The sequence below is a fragment of the Melozone crissalis genome, unplaced genomic scaffold (assembly GCF_028551555.1).
Source record: "Melozone crissalis strain CALT ecotype California unplaced genomic scaffold, PUWL_Pcris_2 ptg000081l_1, whole genome shotgun sequence".
Lineage (NCBI taxonomy): Eukaryota > Metazoa > Chordata > Aves > Passeriformes > Passerellidae > Melozone > Melozone crissalis.
This window is the reverse complement of record NW_026535858.1, coordinates 8,471,825-8,486,170: the sequence shown is the minus strand read 5'-3', so window position 1 is coordinate 8,486,170 and position 14,346 is coordinate 8,471,825. Positions and strand designations below refer to the sequence as shown.

At 43.5% G+C, this 14,346-nt stretch overlaps 1 protein-coding gene across 1 annotated transcript in view; it reads left to right on the top strand.

Moving 5' to 3' along the window:
• The first annotated feature begins 2,627 nt into the window (after positions 1–2,627).
• Positions 2,628–14,346, top strand: part of CNIH3 (cornichon family AMPA receptor auxiliary protein 3) — a 44,911-nt gene continuing 33,192 nt past the window's right edge. The window contains exon 1 of the mRNA XM_054290425.1: positions 2,628–2,750. Within this exon, the coding sequence (XP_054146400.1) occupies positions 2,670–2,750 (81 nt within the window). The 5' untranslated portion in view covers positions 2,628–2,669. The remainder of the gene's footprint in view (positions 2,751–14,346) is intronic.

The following is a 14,346-nucleotide window of genomic DNA, read 5'->3' as shown; positions in this document are numbered from 1 at the left end:
ACAGCCTCCACCCTGGCTGCTGTGCTGTACATCATTTCAAAGGAGCACAGCTGGGTGCTGGACTGTAATTTCTCATGCAGCTCAGATCAAGTCCATTAGTTTATTTGAAGGTTAGGACCAAGACCATGGAGGTGCACGAGGAGCTAATAGACAGACCAATGTTCCTGCTGTGCTCACGGGGGCTTAAACCAGGGAGAAAATAGTCAGGCACATCCATATTATTTTCACCTTTTGCTTCACGATTTGCAGCAGTCTCATTCATAAATGACAAAGAAACAGCTCCCTGCTGTGAGGTTCTCATACCACAGAGAGCTGTAATGAGTTTGTAAGGAGATGGAGATAAGGAAGGTTTTTTTGTGATTACTCAGACAAATCTCTGAGTGCAAATCAGAGGGGCATGTCTTTCCATCACTCTCATGGCTTAAACATCTGAGGATAGTTAAGGTATTCTCATGGTATTTTGTAAGAAGAACTCAGTAAGACAAAAATGTTCTAAATGCATCTTTATGGATTTTTTGCCTTCCGTGTATGTCAGAATCTTTTGTAATTTGACAGCCACTAGCCGTGATTAATGGCTGGCAATATGGCTGGGGGCAATGGGTGTCTCAAAGTCAGTATCAGGGAAGCCTCTGTGATCTGGGAAGTCTTTGGCTCTGGAACTGTCTCCTTGCAAAAACAGAAACAAATGTTTTGCCTGTGTGCTCCTTGAAGAGCTCCAAATAAATACCTGGAATATTAATGAAGATGAGGGTGAAAAACAGGGGAATATTCACCTTGGAGTGTGGTGCTAAACTGAGATTTAAGGGTTGCTTCTGTTTCAGCCTTTTATGACAGCTATAGTAAATTTATATTTTTCATATGTATGCATATATATTTGTGGAGGTGTATACATATAAATGCTCCAGAAAGAAATATTTTATTTTCATTTCCTTAGAAGAATCAGGTGTTTTCTGTGTTGAATCTTAGCATGGGTAATATATATCCAGATATTAAAGTAACCATGGCAAAATAATTAAATAAATATTTCCAAAGATGACTCCTGTACCTCATTCAGTGTTCTTTTAAAAATGTTATGAACAAACCATTTACATCCACAAGTACATGCTCTACAGGATTTCAGGTACAAAAAAATTAAAAGGTCAGACAATTACAATAAATAGGTTTACTGTATAACATAAATCTCATTTCTATTTGCCATGTCCTGTCCTTCTTAATTAAAGCGTCAAACCTCACATACAGTCTGGAGCAGCTCAGTTATGAAAGGTCAGATCCATCAGTTTATTCCTGATTGGTTTATTAATTACTGGACTTGACTCATGATTCAAATCAACACACTTTCCTCGGGATAAAAGTGGTTATTATGCTACAAATTATATGTTACAAATAATATACTGTACTTTTAAACCAAAAATATATTGGAAATATTTACAAAGAAAGCTTCCACTGGACTTGGCTTTGATAGAATTATGTTCTCTTGTGAAATGAAGTCTGACTTTCACAGGTGACCACTGGCAAATTTCTAAACAGTGTTGTTACTGAATCCCTTTAATCCATAATATGGATGGAAAAAAATGCTGTGAGCTGAAATTCTATTTCAGTTTTGTAAGGATACAAATACATAACTTCAAATACATAAGCTTTCAAATACATAACTTTCATCCATGGTTTTCAAGATATTTTTAAAGGGAATTTCTGATGGCTCTCTGATATTTTCTCATGAAAACTTTCTGCTTGCAAACCTACTCTATTGTGCCACCTCCAAAGAAGTGGAAGAACTTTTGACGGTAAATCAAAACCAGATCTGCAGAAACAGCTAAGTTGTGTCTGGAGACACTGTGGATGCTGTTAAAGACAAGGTACTAATGGATCTATCCATTAAAAATAAGACAAGGCAGGAGCTTGCTCTTCCTTTGTTATTTTAATGTATTTAATTTTATCTGTACTTCAGCAACTTGAATATTGCATATACCTGAAAGTAGTGGCAGTTAAGAAAGGCTTTATTTATTTACTCCGAAAGTAAATGTCTTTTTCAGCTGATGGGAAAGGCCAAACTGATCCTGCTTTGCTCAGCTGCTCTGCTTTGGTTCATGAGCTCTTGGGCTGGGCTCCTGTCCCCTCTGCCTCAAAGGATGGACACTCCACCGCTGGTCTGAGCCTGGGGAATGCTTCACCCTCTTTAGCTGTCCCTGAAAGGAAAAAAAAAACCAAAAAACTTCAAAAACCCCCATCAAAGCACTTCAAGTTTAGGCACATAATTATCTTCTCAAGATTTGGCCCGAACTGATCCCAGCCTACGCTCCTTCCTCTCACGCTGTCGTGACAGGATTTCAGTCAGGAGCACGCGGCTCTCTCTGCCTGCAGACGCGTTCGAGCGGCAGCGGAGCCCCCGGCCGGCCGCGCTCCGCCGAGCCCGGACCCCCAGCTCATCCCGCCGGGAGAACCCGCCCCGGGTGGAGCCTCCGGGGGCGCGGATCGCGGCCGAGGGGCCGGGCCGGGCCGGGCCGGGGGCGTTGCGGGGCTCGGGGCGGGCCCGGGCGCGGCTGCGGGGGGCGGTGGCCGCCCGGCCCCGGCTGCGTGAGGCGCTGCCCGCTCCGCCGGCCGGGGGCTCCTGTGCCGCTCGCCCTGCCGCTCCCGCCCGGCGGAGAGGGGCGCGGAGGGCTCTCCCCGCCATGGCCTTCACCTTCGCCGCCTTCTGCTACATGCTGTCGCTGGTGCTGTGCGCCGCCCTCATCTTCTTCGCCATCTGGCATGTGAGTACCCCAGCCCCGCAGCCCCCGCGCTGGGGGGCGGCTCCAGCCGCGGTCCGCGGAGGGTCCCGGTGCCGTGAGGGAGCCGTGAGGGAGCGGGGCGGGCTGAGGCGGGGGCGAGCAGCCCCTGGCCCGGGCGGCCGGGGAGCGGCGTCCCGCGGTGGGGCCGGGGCGGACGGAGCTTGCCTGAGACCTCTGCGTGGGGGACCGTGTCAATTTCACTGCTGGGAGCGCACGGAGCCGCGGCCACGGGGGTTTGGCAGCCCGGGGTCCGTCTGTGGCAGCCCAGGGTCTGTCTGTGGCACCTGGGGGTCTGTGGCAGACCGGGGTCAGTCTGTCTGTGGCAGCTCAGGGTCTGTCTGTGGCAGCCCGGGATCTGTCTGTCTGTCTGTCTGTGGAAGCCCGGGGTCTGTCTGTCTGTCTGTGCCAGCCCGGGGTCTGTGGCAGCTCTGTCCCCGCTGCCCGGAGCGCTGTCCCGGCCCCGCGGTGCTGGCGGAGCTCGGCGCTCTCCAGGTAACACCATCCGCTTCTCTCGCCTGCGAACAGAGCGCTGTGACGGGGAAACAGCCCCGTGTCTGGTGAATCAGATACGGTTTTTTCCCTTAATAACTTCCTAAAAAGTTGGATGAGAAACTCGCTCGTCCTTCTGATACACGACCCGCACATTGTGGTCCACCTTTGTTAATTTCACTGCGCGGGGCTGCTGCTCGTTCCGTGCTGTTCTGGGTGTCTGTGGTAGGCGTAAACGTGTAACTCAGAAGATGTGAAATCATTCTAATGCATAACTTGCGATTCTTTTGAACTGTTACATATTTTAGAATTAATTACACTTCGTGTGTGCCACACGATAACTCCGTGCTGTAAGTATTCAGGATGGAGCAGGGTAAGTTGGAATATTGAGTGAGTCTCATGGATGCTTCCACAGCTACCTGATGGAGTATGATTAAAAGAAAAACCCTCTTTGACTGACAAGCAAGGGAGCTGCAGAGTTTGGTTTTATTGAAATGGAAGTAAAGCTGCTAGCTTAGTTGTGTTTGCACTCTGAAAGAAATCCTTCTGTTGCAAGAATGCTTTGAAATTTAATTATTTTGTACTCTTCGTGGGACTGTTACAAGTTCTTTTTTTATTGTTTTTTTATTAAGGAAACCACAAAGCTGTGATGGTATTGCCAAGTGCTGTTGTGATGTCAAAGTACTGCAAGGCTGTAAAGGATCTCTAGCAGGCAGCTACTGCACTACTCTGAAAAAAGGAGTAGTAAAATTTAGATTATTACTCATGTTTTCTCTCCTCCTCTTCTGAAAACCTTTAGGTCTCCAAAAGTGAGAATTCCACAGCTTCCTCAAGGGGCTTAGAGTTAGAAGTGTGTTCTCCTTTGAATCTCTAGCTACAAATTAAACTGCAGCAATTTTAATGGTTGTTTTATGTGTTTGCAGTTTGTCACTGTGTCCTCTTTTTTTGAGTCTGGAGTTGATGTCCTGTGAATTCATAAAGGATTTGTAGCAAATCTGGCAAATAATTCTTCCATAAATGACTGCAGTTACTGCAAATTTACTCTTATTGAAACATTTTTTTTAACTTTCATTCTATAAACTCATGAAGAGCAATCCCTGAGTACAAGAGCTCTGTAAAGGCAACTAGGAAAGAAAACCTTTGCTTGATACACTTATGTTTATGCTGCATGTTTCTTACATCTGTTGAAAAATTGTCGAGGGATTGAAATGGAAAATGGCTGGAAATGCTCTTGTGTTGTAAGAGTGAAGGAATTGGCACTATCTTTTCTAGTAAATAGAAAATTTCTAATAAAATACATGGTTTGTGAAGGAAAGTCTTGGAATAACAGATTTAACACCCTGCCCAAATAAACTTTTAGGTGTCCACAAACACAGAACACAAGCATTTTTGTTATCCTTTCTCTGTGAACTGGTGCCGCCTGGTTTCTTCTCTAAGTTATGTATTGAGTCATAGGAGTTTCTTTCACCTTAAACATCTCAGTAGTGAAAATCTTCCCAAGAAACAAAACTCCTACTCCTTCCCTGTGACCTGATTTTTCTTCCACTATAATACACTGGTAAGGGACAGGAAATATATTGCACATGGGCTCTAATAATGGCAGAGGAGTGTTCCCATAATTACATTGTCCTGTTTATTTTTTAAGACATTCTGCTGCTAAGAATAAGTTGAGTGTCCTATCACTCTGGAAGATTTCTGAGAATAAGAATTTATATTTTGCAAATTATTTTAAAGGATAAGAAAAAGCTGTAGCATTTGGACTTGATATTGTTCTAACCTGAAGCTGAATGAGGTTTGGGCATGTATCTGGAATGATTTAACAGTGGATCAAACAAAACTTCATTTTCTCCTTGCTGGAAAGTCAGATGAATTATAAGTTTCATTCATATTGATCTAATAAGTATAATATAAACTGTACAATCAAAACAAGAGAGTAAGGTGAGGATTTTTATTTTTGGACACTGTGCTTTTCTGGTGCCTTTCTTCTAAGAAGTTAGACTGTCTGTACATTCCTGTGCTCCTTACTCTTTGGAAGCAGACAGAATGAAGCTGCTCAGAGCATTTCAAAGGAATTGAAAATGCGCACAGTCCTCCAGATACCTGGAATATATTGTAATATTTTTCCTGCCTCTGGCTGATTTTCTTGTATAGGTAGCCAGAGGTGTCTGTCATAAAAAATCCTCCCAACAAAACCAAATTAGAAATTATCAAGAAACATTTGTTCACAATAATTCCTGTGCAGAGCTTAATGTATTATTGCTGGAATTCCACTCATATATATTAAGTGGAAGAAAAAGGCTTGAAAATCTTCATGTACTGCATTAAACCAATGTGGCACTCTGTGGTGCAGGAATTTTTACAGCATTTTGGTTGTTCAGTGACCACATTACCTCTGGGTGTAATGTCACAGTATTAGGAACACCCTATAGAAGAGTGTGATACAACTAACAGCAGAATTTGCTCTACTAACTACATAATTTGATATTCTCATCTGATCTTGTTGGAAGCTCCAGAACAGTGTTAGTCCTCCTACTAACTATCACAGGCACTTTGTTTTGCTGTCCTCAGCTCTTTTTCTTCTTTATATACAACTTTTTACTGATCAGTTTCATTCCATTCCTAAATGATATTGAGCTAGGATTTTAGCTTCTTGCTAACATTGAACTGAGCTGTATCAAATCTGTTTGAACTCCCAACAAGACTTGACACAGCACATTCATTTCTAGTGTAGCTCCACTGAATTGTCTCAAGTGAAGTTAACTGAAGTTGACCAAGTTGTGCCTTATTTCTCCTCAGTTAAAAAGGGATGTGCTTGTGTTGAATCCTGCAGCACTGTGTTCTCTTAAAGCATATTGGTTTTGAGTTATCTGAGTCCTTCCCTTCTGGTGATATTTTAAGATGAAAAGACTTGCTTTGAGATTTGTTATTTAAAGGAAAGCTTTAAGAAAAGAGCTTTTCAAAGTGGTCCATGGCAAAGCAATTCCTAAGTACCAAGAACATTACTGTTAAAAAGAAAAGAATTTCCGTGGTGGGCCATCCCTTTTTCAAGTCGTACAAGCAAATCTTTGCATGTGACTGCTTCATAACCTAAGGATTGCCAGAAAGTTTCAGGGCTATCATGCCAGTGAAAAAATTGGCAATGCCAGTGTGAGAAGCTGTGCCACACTGGATGCTTTTTGGAATATTTTGATATAGTTGAGAACACAGAAGAATCCTTTGGCACAACAGGAGTGGCGTGTGTTGAAAGTGATGGCAGCTACTTGAGCCAAGCTTAAGGAGAATAAAGCAGCAGAGGATGGAGCTTTTTTGGTTTATGCCCCCCCCATCACCTTATTTTTCTTTTGGATAGTATTAATCTTGATAAACTACTTAATATAACTTTGGCTTCACTTAACAGTTACAAGTTCACAAGTATAATTAAAAACAATGGCAGGCTGTGACTGAACAGAGTGATATAGGCTAAGATTGACTTGTAGTTTTAATCAAAGCATCCTTTTTTTTTTTTTTTTTTTTTTTTGCAAACACCACGGAATTAAGCCCTTGCAATCTGTATTCGGTGTTGTTTCTGCTAATGGCTTTGAGTGTTATGTTTATCAGATACCTTGAGTTATCTATGCCTTGTTTTCTCATTTGCTAAGTGTGAGTAATGGAACCTAAACTGCAAGTACTGCCTGTCACTTTATTTAAGACTATTCTTAAAATGTCTTTGCTTTCTGACAGAAGGTGCTATACACATGTAAGAAGTTGCCACTTCTGGTTTTTGTCACTGTAGTATCCTGGTGATGTGGACTGTAATTACTAGCACTCAAGTTTCAATAGCTCAGACAAAAAATTCAAAAGCTCTCAAAGAGTTGTGGTTGCAGAATTTGATGAGTATTTGGTTTCTGACTTACTTAGGCTTCTTCATAGAATTCCTAGTTTAATTTTTGATAGATTGTACAGCCTTAATTTTGAAGATACATAAAAAGCACATAAGCTTGGCTTGACAGCAAATTCAGTTGAGTAAAACACTTTGGTCACAAACTGAGTGCTGATCTATCAATGTTCTCTGTGTTATCTGTGTCTTATTGTTTCTGCAACTGAGGTTTGGAGGAGAGCTCTGCCCTACCTGAAAGCTGCAAAGAGATCTGTGATCTGACTTGAACCTGTGCTTCTCTCTGGTGAAGGCTGTCAGCCATCTCAATTTAACCTCTCTGCAATGCTTTAGAGCCTGTCTAGAAAAGAAAGTCTGTCATTTCCTTACAGACTCCTGGTCAAGCCTGAATTCTGTTCAGACATTGAGGTTCAGTACTGTTCTCATTAATGACTCTCTAATGAGTCATTAATGCATTTCTCTGAAAATGTTGGATAATTATGTGCTTAAAAATAAAATCAGATTGAGGCTTGATGAAGGGGAGCACAAATGCTATTGCTGTGTGTTATACATATTTCTTGAAAATGTCTTTTCTTGCCCAAGCAGCTAAGCACATTGTCCCTCAAGGTTTTATAGTCAGGACAGTTTAAGGAATGAGTCTGATATTTCCACTCTTTTTAAAGACAGCACAGCCAGATTGCCCTGGCTATAACATAGCTTGACAGTTCCCTTACAACTTTTCTTTCAGAAGTTTGTCACATTAATGCTGACAGACAGATATTAGGCCAGGAAGCACAGGCTGTGGAGCAAACTGTATCTTTTCTATTGGGAAAGAGGTATATCTCAGTTTAGTAACCTTGCCATGCTTAAATAATAATTAAAAATATCACAGAAGTCAGTCTATGGGCTCCAGCACAGGCTTAAGCAGCATCTCTCTGTATGCTTGAACTGTCATGATGAGATTTATTTAGAGAAAGATTTTAAATTGTGTGTGTTTGCCACTGGCTGTAATTCTGGATGCCTCACAAGTCACAGTGACTCCATTATCTGTGTACAATAAATTATTCTGTGGAGTCTCGTGCCTCCCACAATATGTGCAGAGAGCTATTTAAATCTTATTTGGTTGTCACATATCCAAGGGGTTTTTGGTCTTAGGATTAGTTGTAAAATCTACTTACTAAAGGGATTTATATCTAAATTGGTAAAGAATGTATTTCTAGTGCTTTTAAGTAACTGCTATGCTTGTTAATAAGCAAGGCAATATAGCTGTCATATTTTATTAGACCATGAGTAAAACTCTTAGACTGAGTTGGAGGCATGAGTTTATAGCTCATTACATGTGCTTGTTTATTCAGCGACCACATACTGCATTAAATCAAATTTAAAACATTGAATTCAGCCTTCAGACCTCTGGCTTAGTGGATTACCCTCACCCCAACATAAATATCCTTTTAGCAAAGTATTTTTCAGAAGGAGGAGGAAGCTCAGCAGAGAATGTTTTCCATACAGATAACAGACACCTCTTTGACCCATTCCTCTTTGTCAGACATGCCCCTCATTTATAACCAGTGTGGCTGCTGACAGCTGGAGGTGACTCTGCCAGGCAATGGAACTTGGTCTCATTTAAGCTGTAAACTGGGGACACTGGGAGGCTTACTCTTCTGGTGATGATAGTTTGGAAAACACTTCCAATTTCTGTGGAAAAAAAGTGTCTCTCCCACATGAAACAAGTAAGAATTGTTGTTTTTTCCACTCTGAAAAGAGTCACTTAAAGTCACAGGGCAGAGTCAGCTGATGGGGTAAAGGCAGAAGAATGTCAAATACTGTTTGATTTACTAGGTCACCTTCCAGGGTTTCACAGTTGGAAGTTCTCTGTTAAAAATTCAACTTGTGACCACGATGGTGTGCAGAGAGCAAGAAGCAATTTTATTAACAGAATGGTTCCTGTATTCCTTGATAGTAATTGCAACTTCAGAAATGTCTTGTTCCTATTGAAAGAAATGGTAAAAGGTTCATAGAATAATTTTGATTGAAAGAAATCTAGGAAATCATCCAGTCAAATCTCTTCTTCAAGGCAGGCTTAATTTCAAGGTTAGGCCAGGCTGCTGAAGGACCTGTCCAGATCACTGGTGAACTCTCCATGGGTGGAGAGATGAAACAGTGCCTAGATGGATGAGGAGAGAGCTGTGGATATTGTGCACTTTGACTTCAGCAAGGCTTTCCTCACTGTCTCTCACAACATCCTTGTTGGCAAACTCAGGAAGTGTGGAGTGGGTAAGTGGACAGTGGGGTGGATGTGGAGCTGGCTGAATGGCAGAGCTCAGAGGGCTGTTACCCGTGGCACAGGAGAGTGGTGTCCCCTAAGGGTTGGTACTGAGCCCAGTGTTGTTTAGTTACCCATCCATGATTTGGATGAAGGGCAGATGCGTCCTCAGCAAGGTCACTGGTGACACCAGGCTGGGAGGAGAGGCTGATACCCCAGAGGGCTCTGCAGCCTTCAGAAGGACCTTGGCAGGATGGAGAGATGGGCAGAGAAGAACAGCCTGGAGTTCAGCAAGAGCAAATTCAGGGTCCTGCACCTGAGCTGGAATAACTCCAGGCACCTGTGCAGGCTGGGGGCCAACCTGCTGGAGAGCAGCTCTGTGGAGATGGAGCTGGGAGTCTGGTTGGGCAGCAAGCTGTCCCTGAGCCAGCAGTTTGTCCTTGTGGCCGAGAGGATGAATGGTATCCAGGGATGCATTAGGAAAACTGTTGCCAGCAGGTCAAGGTCCATGATCCTGCCCCTCTGCTCAGCCCTGGTGAGGCACATCTGGGGAGCTGTGCCCACTTCTGGGCTCCTCAGTACAAGAGAGATGTGGAGCTGCTGGAGCAGGTCCAGGGGAGGCTGCAAAGGTGATCAAGGAACTGGAGCTTCTCCCTTCCGAGAAAAGGCTGAGGGAGCTGGGCCTGTTCTGCCTTGAGAGGGAACCTCACCAATGTCGGTATCTGAAGGAAGGGTGTGAAGAGGGCAGGCTCTTCTAGAGTGGTGCCAAGCAACAGGGCAAGAAGGAATGGGCAGAAGCTGATGCACAGGAAGTTGAAGGAGAAATTCTGTACTTGCAGCTGAGCACTGGGACAGATTGCCCAGAGAAGCTGTGGAGTGTCCCTCACTGGAGATATTCCAGAACCATGTGGACACAATCCTGTGCCATGTGCTCTGGGATGACCTTGCTTGAGCAGGAGGTTGGACCAGGAAACCCACTGTGGTCCCTTCCAAACTGACCCACTCTGTGATTCTGCAAGTTTGAGAACTTGCTCCAGTACCTTATTCATCGCACTGTGAACATTGTTTTCTTACACGTGGCTGGAATTTCTGTGGTGCAGCTTCTGACTTTTACGTTGTCCTCATGGTGCATTCCCCTGAAAAAAATTTTGTGCTAACTTCTGTGGAACCCACCCCAGGAAACTGAATGCAAGATCACGGAGCAAATCCTCCTAGATGCCATGCTAAGGAGAAGAAAGAAATGGTTGGTGACAGCCAACACATCCTCACTAAGGGCAAATCACACTGAGAAATTTGGTGACCTTTTACAACAGGGTTACTGTGTTGATGGATGAGGGAGGAGGAGTCATCTGCCTGGACTTGTGCAAAGCATTTGACCCTGTCCTGAGTGACATCCTTGCCTCTAAACTGGAGAGACGTGGATTGGACAGATGGATAACTCAGTGGAATAGGAATCAGCTGGACAGTTGCACTCTCAGAGTTGTGGTCAGCAGCTCGATTGTTGAGACCAGTGATAAGTGGTGTTCCTTGGGGGTGGGAATTTGAACCACCAGAATTGTCAAACCTCTCTGGTGACATAGAAAGTGGGACCAAGGTCACCCTTGGTGGGTTTAATGACGCCAGGCCATGGGGTGTGGTCAACACATAGGAGGGAAGGGATGCCATCCAGAGGGACCTTGACAGCTGGAGAAGTGTGTCACAATAAAACACAAAATGAACGACACTCACACACAGATGTCCAAGGCAAAAAAAGGCCATTTCTGGACCTCTATATTTATAGAATCCTAAAAGTGACCATGGATTGGAGGATGAAATTGCCACTTCTCCAACGCCACTGGTCAAACTAACAGTTCATCAATTCTCTCCTCCTCCAGAAGGGAATGCAAAACAATCATTATTTACATGAAAATTGCATGAGAAACTCCATTACAAAAATGTAAACATCAGAAGGCTTAGAAGAACTTTAGAAGAACAGGGCGACAGAGGTGGACCTGTGTGAGCCTCGTGACATTCAACAAGGCCAAGGACCAGATCCTGCTCCTGGGTCAGGTGCAACCCAAGCACAAGCAGAGCCCGGGTGGAGAATGGATGGAGAGCAGCCCTGAGCAGGACTGGGGGCTGTTGGTTGGTGAGAAGCTCAGCATGACCTGACAATGTGTGCTCACAGCCCAGAAAGCCAGACGTGTCCTGGGCTGCATCAAAGGAGCTGTGACCAGCAGGTCAAGGGAGGGGATTCTCCTCCTCCACTCTGCTCTCCTGACATCCCACTTGGAGTGCTGTGCCCAGCTCTGGAATTCCTAGAATAAGAAGAACTGTTGGAGTGTGTCCAGAGTAGTTCCACAAAGATGCTCAGAGGTTTGGAGCACCCTGAGAAGGCCGAAAGAATTGGAATTGTTCAGCCTGGAGAAGAGAAGGCTCCAGGGAGACCTTGCAGCACCTTCCAGTACTGGAATGGGGCCTACAAGAGAGCTGGAGAGGGACTTTTTACAAGGAACAGAACAAGAGGGAATGGCTTTGAACAGAGGGTAGGTTTAAATTCAGAGAGCTGTCAGTGCACTTTGTGAAGGGAGGACAAAAGCCCTTACGTTTTTCTTAGCTTCCCATTAAAAAGGTATTGCTATAAAGCAAGGATTTATTTTAGGATTGTCATTGTGGAAAGTTACATTAAAATCACAAAACATTGACAATGGAAGTAGGTTTTCTCAGCAAGATACTGCAGGAGTGCTGAACTTGTGGCTCCAGTTTTGATATGTGAGCACATGAAGCAGAACACAGGGGAGATGAAGAGGTAGTGCCATCACTGAGTTCTCCCATTGTACATGGCTCACCAATGTAACAGGTCATGAAAAATCTGAGCTGGTCTTGGGTCTTTTTGTATTTCTATGCTTTTGCAGGTCATGTCATATTCTAGTTGTCAAATATAGGTTGGGTTTTTTAAAATACATCCAGAAGTCTAAGCACATTGCTGGAGAAACCAAAGCTTAAAGAATTAAGGAAATTGACAGTAAAATGGTAGTAATTAGCAACTTATAGCCCTTGCAATTATCTCATACCAGATAGTGTGCAAGCGCCAGGCATTGTTGATACAAGCACCATTTTTTTAATAGAATGACATTTGATTTTTTAAATGCATTTAAATGCCAACCATCTTCACGCTGTGTGTGAGTCACGGTTTCAAGTGTGTAATTGTTTAGTCAATCTTCTGTTGCATTATTATTTTATCACGCTATGAGTTTGGGCTAAATAGTTCACATTGTATCAGCATCTAACTGGAAACTTCTTTATACATTCAAAGAATGGGCATTTATAAGCAAACATAATGAAGGCTCCACTGAAATCAATTTGATTGCATGTGCTTCAGAGTTGTTCTTCCCTCAGTATTATAGAAACACTATTAGCAGATCCTTTAGGAAATTGATTTGCAGATCATCCAAGTGACAGGCCTGTTTGGAGCTATGCTGAAATGTATCTTTATCCTTAATCATGCTGCTGTAATTAAACTAAGGAGTTTTATGAGAACATGGCTGAACAGATGAGGATGTTTTTGGGTGTTGTTCTTTTAATCTCAGTTTTTGATCACTTTTACACGTTGTTGTGTCCCTTCCCCTTGCCTCTTTTCTGCAACCACAGCTCCAGTGCTGCTTTATTGCCTCTCCTTGCTCCAGCCCTGCAAACCCAGCTGTGTGGCTGAAGGCCATTTCACACATGTCTGTGTGTGTGTCTTGGCCTTGGAGTTATTTCCTCCAAGTTCTGCCTGGCCTCTTTTTGGCCAAGAAAGAAAACTTGGGAAGGTCTTTAAGGTGTTCATCCCTGCCTGGTGCTGCCTGCATTTAGAAGAGCCCCTGTTCCATTGTCCTGCCTCTTGCTGGTCCAGCTGGGCTCCTGCTGTGCCCCTGAAAGTCGGGAAGCACAGATCCAGCAGAATTCCTGCCTCCCACGGGCTTCTTTCTGAGACAGCTTTAGTAGAACCCCACTGCTGAGTGGGTAACAGGGAATAAAATGACGTGGGAAGGGGGAAAATGGAACTGTGGGAGGGAGGACTTCAGGGAGAAAGATGTGAAGGAAAGAGGAAATAAGAGGAAGAAAATCCATGTATGAGCAAGGGGACTAACAAGAGGGAAGATTTCTGTGTTCTCATTCTCATTTGGGAGGCAATTATTTGGGCAGAAGAGGCTGCCTGAAGCCAGAAGGTGTGGTTAATTCAGGTGGTGGATGTTTTTGGAAAGCCCATGTTATGAGTCTTCTGTGTGGGTATGGTGTAATGTGTGACATGCTTGAACAGATTTTTTAGTGACAGAACCCAGATTCCTATATGTGACTCCTGGGTTTTGGTGAATGTGCATAAATTGCTTCTCTCAGGAATGGAGAACAGGGGAGAGGGGGGAAAAGTATCAGCAGCAATGAGAGGAAAACTAAGGAGTGTGTGGGGAAAAGGAAGGTAATGCTTCTCCCAAGCATGTATCAGCATAACAGAACTTTAAAATATCAAAATAATAACTTGTAGCAATGTGTAGGAGTCTTTGGAAGCTCAAGAAAAGAACAAATTGTGTTGTGGTGATAAGACTGGATACTTGCTTAGAGACAGCACCAGCCAGCTGGCCAGTCTCTCACCCCTGACTTTTATCTACTGATACTGGAAAGAATCTTCTCTTCTCTTACCGTCTCCTTTGGGGCAAATATTTTTTCTAGTTGTACCTATCTTGGTACATTTTCCCATCTGTTTACTACCCTGTCCCTGAATTTATTCTGCAGAAACAGTCTGTTTATTCCTAGCTTTGGATTATCAGATTCAAGCTGTTAAGTAATAGAAAAAGTGCTTTGGTTCACTTTGAGAATAATTTATGAAGATGGAGCTTTGTGGCTGTAGTGCGTCTGTGTGTTTCTCCTTGCATATACTATAATTCTGGTGAGAATAAAAGACAAGTAGAAACATTGCATGGGAGCACACTGAATTTAAGGTGAGATAGATTAGA